Source organism: Scyliorhinus torazame, chromosome 19 (assembly GCF_047496885.1).
Source record: "Scyliorhinus torazame isolate Kashiwa2021f chromosome 19, sScyTor2.1, whole genome shotgun sequence".
NCBI lineage: Eukaryota > Metazoa > Chordata > Chondrichthyes > Carcharhiniformes > Scyliorhinidae > Scyliorhinus > Scyliorhinus torazame.
In genome coordinates this window covers 1,900,460-1,913,394 of record NC_092725.1, presented here as the reverse complement: position 1 = coordinate 1,913,394, position 12,935 = coordinate 1,900,460, and the positions used below count along the sequence as shown (strand labels likewise).

At 52.2% G+C, this 12,935-nt stretch overlaps 1 protein-coding gene across 1 annotated transcript in view; it reads left to right on the top strand.

Annotated features, from left to right (window-relative positions):
* LOC140396604 (serine/threonine-protein kinase TAO2-like) overlaps positions 1-10,912 on the top strand; it is a 147,608-nt gene extending 136,696 nt beyond the window's left edge. Inside the window, exon 6 of the mRNA XM_072485400.1 lies at positions 10,682-10,912. Coding sequence (XP_072341501.1) covers positions 10,682-10,912 — 231 coding nt within the window. The remainder of the gene's footprint in view (positions 1-10,681) is intronic.
* Positions 10,913-12,935: the final 2,023 nt, after the last annotated feature.

Genomic DNA, 12,935 nt, shown 5'->3' with positions numbered 1-12,935 from the left:
GCTCAATTCACTCGCTCAATTCACCCTCTCAATTCACCCGCTCAATCCGCCCGATCAATTCACCCGCTCAATTCACCCGCTCAATTCACCAGCTCAATTCACCCACTTAATTCACCCGCTCAATTTACCCGCTCAATTCACAACCTCAAACCACCCGCTCAAATCACCCGCTCAAATCACCCGCTCAATTCACCCGCTCAATTCACCCGCTCAATTCAACCGCTCAATTCAACCGCTCAATTCACCCGCTCAAATCACCCGCTCAATTCACCCGCTCAATTCACCTGCTCAATTCACCCGCTCAAATCACCCGCTCAAATCACCCGCTCAATTCACCCGCTCAATTCGCCCGCTCAATTCACCTGCTCAATTCACCTGCCCAAAACACCCGCTCAATTCACCCGCGCAGTTCGCCGGCTCAATTCACCCGCTCAATTCACCCTCTCAATTCACCCACTCAATCCACCTGCTCAATTCACCCGCTCAATTCACCAGCTCAATTCACCCTCTCAATTTGCCCGCTCAATTCACCCGCTCAGTTCACCTGCCAAAAACACCCGCTCAAGCCACCCGGTCAATTCACCCACCAAAAAACCCACTCAATTCGCCCGCTCAATTCATCCGTTCAATGCACCCGCTCAATTCACCTGCACAAAATGCCCGCTCAATTCACTCGCTCAATTCACCCTCTCAATTCACCCGCTCAATCCGCCCAGTCAATTTGCCCGCTAAATTCACCTGGTCAATTCACCCTCTCAATTCACCCGCTCAATCCGCCCGGTCAATTCACCTGCTCAATTCACGCGCTCAATTCACCAGCTCAATTCACCCTCTCAATTTGCCCGCTCAAGTCACCCGGTCAATTCACCCACCAAAAAAACCACTCAATTCGCCCGCTCAATTCGCCCGCTCAGTGCACCCGCTCAATTCACCTGCCCAAAACACCCGCTCAATTCACCCACTCAATTCGCCCGCTCAATTCACTCGCTCAATTCACCCTCTCAATTCACCCGCTCAATCCGCCCGGTCAATTCACTTGCTCAATTCACCCGCTCAATTCACCAGCTCAATTCACCCGCTCAATTCACCCGCTCAATTTACCCGCTCAATTCACCCGCTCAAATCACCCGCTCAAATCACCCGCTCAAATCACCTGCTCAAATCACCCGCTCAATTCACCCGCTCAATTCACCCACTCAGTGCACCCGCTCAATTCACCTGCCCAAAACACCTGCTCAATTCACCCACTCAATTCGCCCGCTCAATTCACCTGCTCAATTCACCTGCCCAAAACACCCGCTCAATTCAACCGTGCAATTCGCCCGCTCAATTCACACGGTCAATTCACCCGCTCAATTCACCAGCTCAATTCACCCTCTCAATTCGCCCGTTCAATTCACCCGCTCAATTCACCTGCCAAAAACACCCGCTCAAGTCACCCGGTCAATTCACCCACCAAAAAACCCACTCAATTCGCCCGCTCAATTCGCTCGTTCAATGCACCCGCTCAATTCACCCGCTCAATTCACCTGCCCAAAACGCCCGCTCAATTCACCCGCTCAATTCGCCCGCTCAATTCACTCGCTCAATCCACCCTCTAAATTCATCCGCCCAGTCAATTTGCCCGCTAAATTCACCCGGTCAATTCACCCTCTCAATTCACCCGCTCAATCCGCCTGGTCAATTCAGCTGCTCAATTCACCCTCTCAATTCGCCCGCTCAAGTCACCCGGTCAATTCACCCACCAAAAAACCCACTCAATTCGCCCGCTCAATTCGCCCGCTCAGTGCACCCGCTCAATTCACCTGCCCAAAACACCCGCTCAATTCACCCGCTCAATTCGCCCGCTAAATTCACTCGCTCAATTCACCCTCTCAATTCACCCTCTCAATTCACCCGCTCAATCCGCCCGGTCAATTCACCCGCTCAATTCACCCGCTCAATTCACCTGCTCAATTCACCCGCTCAAATCACCCGCTCAATTCACCCGCTCAATTCACCCGCTCAGTGCACCCGCTCAATTCACCTGCCCAAAACACCCGCTCAATTCACCCGCTCAATTCGCCCGCTCAATTCACTCGCTCAATTCACCCTCTCAATTCACCCGCTCAATCCGCCCGATCAATTCACCCGCTCAATTCACCCGCTCAATTCACCAGCTCAATTCACCCACTTAATTCACCCGCTCAATTTACCCGCTCAATTCACAACCTCAAACCACCCGCTCAAATCACCCGCTCAAATCACCCACTCAATTCACCCGCTCAATTCACCCGCTCAATTCAACCGCTCAATTCAACCGCTCAATTCACCCGCTCAATTCACCCACTCAATTCACCCACTCAATTCATCCGCTCATATCACCCGCTCAATACACCCGCTCAATTCACCGGCTCAATTCACCCGCTCTATTCACCCGCTCAATTCACCCACTCAATTCACCCGCTCAATTCACCGCTCAATTCACCCGCTCAATTCACCTGCTCAATTCACCCGCTCAAATCACCCGCTCAATTCACCCGCTCAATTCACCCACTCAATTCACCTGCTCAAGTCACCCGGTCAATTCACCCACCAAAAAACACACTCAATTCGCCCGCTCAATTCGCCCGCTCAATTCACCTGCCCAAAACACCCGCTCAATTCACCCGCTCAATTCGCCCGCTAAATTCACTCGCTCAATTCACCCTCTCAATTCACCCGCTCAATCCGCCCGGTCAATTCACCCACTCAATTCACCCGCTCAATTCACCTGCTCAATTCACCCGCTCAAATCACCCGCTCAATTCACCCGCTCAATTCACCCGCTCAGTGCACCCGCTCAATTCACCTGCCCAAAACACCCGCTCAATTCACCCGCTCAATTCGCCCGCTCAATTCACTCGCTCAATTCGCCCTCTCAATTCACCCGCTCAATCCGCCCGATCAATTCACCCGCTCAATTCACCCGCTCAATTCACCAGCTCAATTCACCCACTTAATTCACCCGCTCAATTTACCCGCTCAATTCACAACCTCAAACCACCCGCTCAAATCACCCGCTCAAATCACCCGCTCAATTCACCCGCTAAATTCACCCGCTCAATTCAACCGCTCAATTCAACCGCTCAATTCACCCGCTCAATTCACCCACTCAATTCACCCACTCAATTCATCCGCTCATATCACCCGCTCAATACACCCGCTCAATTCACCGGCTCAATTCACCCGCTCTATTCACCCGCTCAATTCACCCGCTCAATTCACCCGCTCAATTCACCGCTCAATTCACCCGCTCAATTCACCTGCTCAATTCACCCGCTCAAATCACCCGCTCAATTCACCCGCTCAATTCACCCACTCAATTCACCTGCTCAAGTCACCCGGTCAATTCACCCACCAAAAAACACACTCAATTCGCCCGCTCAATTCGCCCGCTCAATTCACCTGCTCAATTCACCTGCCCAAAACACCCGCTCAATTCACCCGCGCAGTTCGCCGGCTCAATTCACCCGCTCAATTCACCCTCTCAATTCACCCACTCAATCCACCTGCTCAATTCACCCGCTCAATTCACCAGCTCAATTCACCCTCTCAATTTGCCCGCTCAATTCACCCGCTCAGTTCACCTGCCAAAAACACCCGCTCAAGCCACCCGGTCAATTCACCCACCAAAAAACCCACTCAATTCGCCCGCTCAATTCATCCGTTCAATGCACCCGCTCAATTCACCTGCACAAAATGCCCGCTCAATTCACTCGCTCAATTCACCCTCTCAATTCACCCGCTCAATCCGCCCAGTCAATTTGCCCGCTAAATTCACCTGGTCAATTCACCCTCTCAATTCACCCGCTCAATCCGCCCGGTCAATTCACCTGCTCAATTCACGCGCTCAATTCACCAGCTCAATTCACCCTCTCAATTTGCCCGCTCAAGTCACCCGGTCAATTCACCCACCAAAAAAACCACTCAATTCGCCCGCTCAATTCGCCCGCTCAGTGCACCCGCTCAATTCACCTGCCCAAAACACCCGCTCAATTCACCCACTCAATTCGCCCGCTCAATTCACTCGCTCAATTCACCCTCTCAATTCACCCGCTCAATCCGCCCGGTCAATTCACTTGCTCAATTCACCCGCTCAATTCACCAGCTCAATTCACCCGCTCAATTCACCCGCTCAAATCACCCGCTCAAATCACCCGCTCAAATCACCTGCTCAAATCACCCGCTCAATTCACCCGCTCAATTCACCCACTCAGTGCACCCGCTCAATTCACCTGCCCAAAACACCTGCTCAATTCACCCACTCAATTCGCCCGCTCAATTCACTCGCTCAATTCACCCTCTCAATTCACCCACTCAATCCGCCCGGCCAATTCACCCGCTCAATTCACCCGCTCAATTCTCCAGCTCAATTCACCCGCTTAATTCACCCGCTCAATTTACCCGCTCAATTCACCCGCTCAAATCACCCGCTCAAATCCCCCGCTCAATTCACCCGCTCAATTCACCCGCTCAATTCACCCGCTCAATTCAACCGCTCAATTCACCCGCTCAATTCACCTGCTCAATTCAGCCACTCAATTCACCCACTCAATTCACCCGCTCAAATCACCCGCTCAATTCACCCGCTCAATTCACCCGCTCAATTCACCCGCTCAATTCACCCGCTCAATTCGCCCGCTCAATTCACCCGCTCAATTCACCGCTCAATCCACCCGCTCAATTCACCCGCTCAAACCACCCGCTCAATTCACCCGCTCAACTCACCTGCCCAATTCACCCGCTCAATTCGCCCACTCAATTCACCCGTTCAATTCACCCGCTCAATTCACCCACTCAATTCACATGCTCAAATCACCCACTCAATTCACCCACTCAAATCACCCGCTCAAATCACCCGCTCAATTTACCCGCTCAAATCACCCGCTCAATTCACCCACTCAATTCACCCGCTGAAATCACCCGCTCAAATTACCCGCTCAATTCACCCGTTCAATTCACCTGCTCAATTCACCCGCTCAAATCACCCGCTCAATTCACCTACTCAATTCACCCACTCAATTCACCCGCTCAATTCACCCGCGCAATTCACCTGCTCATTTAACCCGCCAAATGCACCCGCTCAATTCACCTGCTCAATTGACCTGTTCAATTGACCCGCTCAATTCAGACGCCCAATTCACCCACTCAATTCACCCACTCAATTCAGCCGCTCAAGTCACCCGGTCAATTCACCCACCAAAAAACCCACTCAATTTGCCTGCTCAATTCGCCCGCTCAATTCACCTGCTCAATTCACCTGCCCAAAACACCCGCTCAATTCAACCGTGCAATTCGCCCGCTCAATTCACCCGGTCAATTCACCCGCTCAATTCACCAGCTCAATTCACCCTCTCAATTCGCCCGTTCAATTCACCCGCTCAATTCACCTGCCAAAAACACCCGCTCAAGTCACCCGGTCAATTCACCCACCAAAAAACCCACTCAATTCGCCCGCTCAATTCGCTCGTTCAATGCACCCGCTCAATTCACCCGCTCAATTCACCTGCCCAAAACGCCCGCTCAATTCACCCGCTCAATTCGCCCGCTCAATTCACTCGCTCAATCCACCCTCTAAATTCATCCGCCCAGTCAATTTGCCCGCTAAATTCACCCGGTCAATTCACCCTCTCAATTCACCCGCTCAATCCGCCTGGTCAATTCAGCTGCTCAATTCACCCTCTCAATTCGCCCGCTCAAGTCACCCGGTCAATTCACCCACCAAAAAACCCACTCAATTCGCCCGCTCAATTCGCCCGCTCAGTGCACCCGCTCAATTCACCTGCCCAAAACACCCGCTCAATTCACCCGCTCAATTCGCCCGCTAAATTCACTCGCTCAATTCACCCTCTCAATTCACCCTCTCAATTCACCCGCTCAATCCGCCTGGTCAATTCAGCTGCTCAATTCACCCTCTCAATTCGCCCGCTCAAGTCACCCGGTCAATTCACCCACCAAAAAACCCACTCAATTCGCCCGCTCAATTCGCCCGCTCAGTGCACCCGCTCAATTCACCTGCCCAAAACACCCGCTCAATTCACCCGCTCAATTCGCCCGCTAAATTCACTCGCTCAATTCACCCTCTCAATTCACCCTCTCAATTCACCCGCTCAATCCGCCCGGTCAATTCACCCGCTCAATTCACCCGCTCAATTCACCTGCTCAATTCACCCGCTCAAATCACCCGCTCAATTCACCCGCTCAATTCACCCGCTCAGTGCACCCGCTCAATTCACCTGCCCAAAACACCCGCTCAATTCACCCGCTCAATTCGCCCGCTCAATTCACTCGCTCAATTCACCCTCTCAATTCACCCGCTCAATCCGCCCGATCAATTCACCCGCTCAATTCACCCGCTCAATTCACCAGCTCAATTCACCCACTTAATTCACCCGCTCAATTTACCCGCTCAATTCACAACCTCAAACCACCCGCTCAAATCACCCGCTCAAATCACCCGCTCAATTCACCCGCTCAATTCACCCGCTCAATTCAACCGCTCAATTCAACCGCTCAATTCACCCGCTCAATTCACCCACTCAATTCACCCACTCAATTCACCCGCTCATATCACCCGCTCAATACACCCGCTCAATTCACCGGCTCAATTCACCCGCTCTATTCACCCGCTCAATTCACCCACTCAATTCACCCGCTCAATTCACCGCTCAATTCACCCGCTCAATTCACCTGCTCAAATCACCCGCTCAATTCACCCGCTCAATTCACCCACTCAATTCACCTGCTCAAGTCACCCGGTCAATTCACCCACCAAAAAACACACTCAATTCGCCCGCTCAATTCGCCCGCTCAATTCACCTGCCCAAAACACCCGCTCAATTCACCCGCTCAATTCGCCCGCTAAATTCACTCGCTCAATTCACCCTCTCAATTCACCCGCTCAATCCGCCCGGTCAATTCACCCACTCAATTCACCCGCTCAATTCACCTGCTCAATTCACCCGCTCAAATCACCCGCTCAATTCACCCGCTCAATTCACCCGCTCAGTGCACCCGCTCAATTCACCTGCCCAAAACACCCGCTCAATTCACCCGCTCAATTCGCCCGCTCAATTCACTCGCTCAATTCACCCTCTCAATTCACCCGCTCAATCCGCCCGATCAATTCACCCGCTCAATTCACCCGCTCAATTCACCAGCTCAATTCACCCACTTAATTCACCCGCTCAATTTACCCGCTCAATTCACAACCTCAAACCACCCGCTCAAATCACCCGCTCAAATCACCCGCTCAATTCACCCGCTCAATTCACCCGCTCAATTCAACCGCTCAATTCAACCGCTCAATTCACCCGCTCAATTCACCCACTCAATTCACCCACTCAATTCATCCGCTCATATCACCCGCTCAATACACCCGCTCAATTCACCGGCTCAATTCACCCGCTCTATTCACCCGCTCAATTCACCTGCTCAATTCACCCGCTCAGTTCACCGCTCAATTCACCCGCTCAATTCACCTGCTCAATTCACCCGCTCAATTCACCTGCTCAATTCACCCACTCAATTCACCTGCTCAAGTCACCCGGTCAATTCACCCACCAAAAAACACACTCAATTCGCCCGCTCAATTCGCCCGCTCAATTCACCTGCTCAATTCACCTGCCCAAAACACCCGCTCAATTCACCCGCGCAGTTCGCCGGCTCAATTCACCCGCTCAATTCACCCTCTCAATTCACCCACTCAATCCACCTGCTCAATTCACCCGCTCAATTCACCAGCTCAATTCACCCTCTCAATTTGCCCGCTCACTTCACCCGCTCAGTTCACCTGCCAAAAACACCCGCTCAAGCCACCCGGTCAATTCACCCACCAAAAAACCCACTCAATTCGCCCGCTCAATTCATCCGTTCAATGCACCCGCTCAATTCACCTGCACAAAATGCCCGCTCAATTCACTCGCTCAATTCACCCTCGCAATTCACCCGCTCAATCCGCCCAGTCAATTTGCCCGCTAAATTCACCTGGTCAATTCACCCTCTCAATTCACCCGCTCAATCCGCCCGGTCAATTCACCTGCTCAATTCACGCGCTCAATTCACCAGCTCAATTCACCCTCTCAATTTGCCCGCTCAAGTCACCCGGTCAATTCACCCACCAAAAAAACCACTCAATTCGCCCGCTCAATTCGCCCGCTCAGTGCACCCGCTCAATTCACCTGCCCAAAACACCCGCTCAATTCACCCACTCAATTCGCCCGCTCAATTCACTCGCTCAATTCACCCTCTCAATTCACCCGCTCAATCCGCCCGGTCAATTCACTTGCTCAATTCACCCGCTCAATTCACCAGCTCAATTCACCCGCTCAATTCACCCGCTCAATTTACCCGCTCAATTCACCCGCTCAAATCACCCGCTCAAATCACCCGCTCAAATCACCTGCTCAAATCACCCGCTCAATTCACCCGCTCAATTCACCCACTCAGTGCACCCGCTCAATTCACCTGCCCAAAACACCTGCTCAATTCACCCACTCAATTCGCCCGCTCAATTCACTCGCTCAATTCACCCTCTCAATTCACCCACTCAATCCGCCCGGCCAATTCACCCGCTCAATTCACCCGCTCAATTCTCCAGCTCAATTCACCCGCTTAATTCACCCGCTCAATTTACCCGCTCAATTCACCCGCTCAAATCACCCGCTCAAATCCCCCGCTCAATTCACCCGCTCAATTCACCCGCTCAATTCACCCGCTCAATTCAACCGCTCAATTCACCCGCTCAATTCACCTGCTCAATTCAGCCACTCAATTCACCCACTCAATTCACCCGCTCAAATCACCCGCTCAATTCACCCGCTCAATTCACCGGCTCAATTCACCCGCTCAATTCACCCGCTCAATTCGCCCGCTCAATTCACCCGCTCAATTCACCGCTCAATCCACCCGCTCAATTCACCCGCTCAATTCACCCGCTCAAACCACCCGCTCAATTCACCCGCTCAACTCACCTGCCCAATTCACCCGCTCAATTCGCCCACTCAATTCACCCGTTCAATTCACCCGCTCAATTCACCCACTCAATTCACCCGCTCAAATCACCCACTCAATTCACCCACTCAAATCACCCGCTCAAATCACCCGCTCAATTTACCCGCTCAAGTCACCTGCTCAATTCACCCGCTCAAATCACCCGCTCAATTCACCCACTCAATTCACCCGCTGAAATCACCCGCTCAAATTACCCGCTCAATTCACCCGTTCAATTCACCTGCTCAATTCACCCGCTCAAATCACCCGCTCAATTCACCTACTCAATTCACCCACTCAATTCACCCGCTCAATTCACCCGCGCAATTTACCTGCGCAATTCACCCGCCCAAAAACCCGTTCAATTCACCCGCTCAATTCACTCGCTCAATTCACCCGCTCATATAACCCGCCAAATGCACCCGCTCAATTCACCTGCTCAATTGACCTGCTCAATTCACCCGCTCAATTCACCCACCCAAGTCACCCGCTCAATTCACCCATTTAATTCACCCGCTTAATTCACCCGCGCAATTCACCCGCCCAAAAACTCGTTCAATTCACCCGCTCAATTCGCCCGCTCAATTCACCCGCTCAATTCACCTGCTCATTTAACCCGCCAAATGCACCCACTCAATTCACCCGCTCAATTCACCTGCTCAATTGACCTGCTCAATTCACCCGCTCAATTCACCCGCCCAATTCACCCACTCAATTCACCCACTCAATTCACCTGCTCAAGTCACCCACTCAATTCACCCACCAAAAAACTCACTCAATTCACCCGCTCAATTCGCCCACTCAATTCACCCGCTCAATTCACCTGCCCAAAACACCCGCTCAATTCACCCGCACAATTCGCCCGCTCAATTCACCCACTCAATTCACCCTCTCAATTCACCTGCTCAATCCGCCTGGTCAATTCACCCGCTCAATTCACGTGCTCAATTCACCCTCTCAATTCGCCCGCTCAATTCACCCGCTCAATTCACCTGCCAAAAACACCCGCTCAAGTCACCCGGTCAATTCACCCACCAAAAAACCCACTCAATTCGCCCGCTCAATTCGCCCGCTCAATTCACCCACTCAATTCACCCACTCAATTCACCTGCCCAAAACACCCGCTCAATTCACCTGCTCAATTCGCCCGCTCAATTCACTCGCTCAATTCACCCTCTCAATTCACCCGCTCAATCCGCCCGGTCAATTCACCCGCTCAATTCACCCGCTCAATTCACCAGCTCAATTCACCCTCTCAATTCACCCGCTCAATTCACCCGCTCAATCCGCCCGCTCAATTCACCCACACAATTCACCCGCTCAATTCACCCGCTCAATTCACCCGCTCAATTCACCCGCTCAATTCACCCGCACAATTCACCCGCTCAATTCACCCGCTCAATTCACCCGCTCAATTCACCCGCTCAATTCACCCGCTCAAATCACCTGCCAAATTGACCCGCCCATAAAACCCGCTCAATTCACCCGCCCAATTCACCCGCTCAATTCACCCACTCAATACATCCGCTCAATTCACCCGCCCAAAAACCCGCTCAATTCACCCGCTCAATTCACCCGTTCAATTCACCTGCTCAAAACACCCGCTCCAAGCTCTATTCACCCACTCATTCACCCGCCACTTCCTTATTTCCTCTTAATACTTCCCCAGGGTCGCTTCCTTGAGGATTCACTTTCATTGGATAGAATTGGAGGAGCAAAGCCCTTCCTATTGGCTCAACGAGCAGCCAAAAGACGTACATTGGAGCAGGAGGAGGCCATTCAGCCCCTCGAGCCTGTCCCATCAGTCACTGAGAACATGGTCTATCTGTTGCCTAACTCCATAAACCTGCCTTTGGCCCAGATCCCTTTGCTTAACAAAACCTCAGTGAACAGTTTGTGAAGAGGATCCCACACTCATCTCAAAACATTGACGGGTGTTTGGCGCTATGCTGGCTGGGGCGGGCGGGTGGGCAGGATGTAGTTGTCCGCAGAGGGTGTGTACAGAGAATCGGGAGCCTGGTTTGTGCTGTCTGGCAGGACGGGGTCCGATTCGGCCGGTAACGTTGGCTCCACAGAGATCCGGCTTCGAGATTTCGGGGGAGGCCCCATTTGTGTTAGAAATGCCAGGGAATTGCCTGACAATGTCCCTCCTTCCCTCACAACCCCGCCCCCCCCCAAAAAGCACACCCCCTACAGAGCACCCTCTCCCCCACTCAGCGGGTCCCCCACCCCCCCCATCCAGCGGGTCCCCCACCCCCCCCCCCCCCAGCGGGTCCCACTCCCCCCCCCAACCAGCGGGTCCCCCTCAATCGCTTCACATTCTGTGGAAGCTGTTGTAAATCCCCTTGGCGTGACGTCACGTCTGCGAAAGGAGGGGGGGGGCTCTTTATCGAGGGGGGGAAAACAACTGGTGGGGAAGCCCCTCAGGCATATATTAATTTATTGAAATTAATTTAAGCGAGGTTCCCACGGGGACCTGGTGATGTCACTGGTGAGGGGCGGTGGAAATCAGAAAAACGTGACCTCGGCCCGCCAAAATCCCCTTTGCCGCGGAATGTCCCCAGTGCCGCTGTGTTCGCCCACGTCATCTCTACTTCTCCCCCCCCCCCCCCCCCCCGTTAGCTGCGGGACGTTTCCAGGCATTTCTGTTTATTGTTAAGGTGATTGGCGAAAGAACCAATGACCTGTCACAATCCCAGTTGGCGGTAGAACTGGACGGGAAGGTGCCAGAATGGAACCCGGGCTCAATAGACCAAATAACTTTCACTTTTTGTATGAAAGGCAGAGGAACTGACTCACAGGATGACTAATTAGCTTTACCAACAAAAAATATTTATTAAACATGGAAAAAAATAGATTGTGATACAGTCCCCCTTCACTGGCCCCTTAGCTTAACACAAAGTACTCTTTAAGCTACAATGGTCTCATTAGTACAAAGTCCCTTTAATCACACAGGCTGCCTGTGGTCAAATACACCCCCACTGCTCTGAACCCAGGTTACTGTTGTCATGGCCCAGGTTTAGAGGACCTCAAAGTGTACCATGGAGTTCCCCTGACCCACAACTTTTACTAGATTGTGGTATGGGGAGCACACGGCCCACTCTACAGGTGTGGGACAGCAGAAATGGAAAAGTATTTTTTAAAGCAAAACAATGTTTATTCTATGAACACAGTTAACCTTTTTAAAACATACAGTGAACATCTTAGCAACCATCAATTCAAATACAACCCCCAAAGAATACAACACTAAGTAATGCTTAAACTTAATTTTAATTTAAATTTTAATTAATTGACGCAATGTCAGTTAGAGGGGTGCTGTGCTCCGACTGTGAGATGTGGCAGGTCCGGGAGGCTTCCAGAGTCCCGGATGGCTTCATCTGCAGAAAGTGCACCCAACTGGAGCTCCTCACAGACCGCATGGTTCGGTTGGAGCAGCAATTGGATGCACTGAGGAGCATGCAGGTGGCGGAAAGCGTCATAGATCGCAGTTATGTAAATGTGGTCAAACCCAAGGTGCAGGCAGAGAGATGGGTGACCACCAGAAAGGGCAGGCAGTCAGTGCAGGAATCCCCTGTGGTTGTCCCCCTCTCGAACAGGTATACCCCTTTGGATACTGTCGGGGGGGATAGCCTATCAGGGGAAAACAGCAGCAGCCAGAGCAGTGGCACCACGGCTGGCTCTGATGTTCAGAAGGGAGGGTCAAAGCGCAGAAGAGTAATAGTAATAGGGGACTCTATAGTCAGGGGCACAGATAGGCGCTTCTGTGGACGTGAAAGAGACTCCAGGATGATATGTTGCCTCCCTGGTGCCAGGGTCCAGGATGTCTCCGAACGGGTAGAGGGTATCCTGAAGGGGGAGAGCAAACAGGCAGAGGTCGTTGTACATATTGGTACTAACGACATAGGCAGGAAGGGGCATGAGGT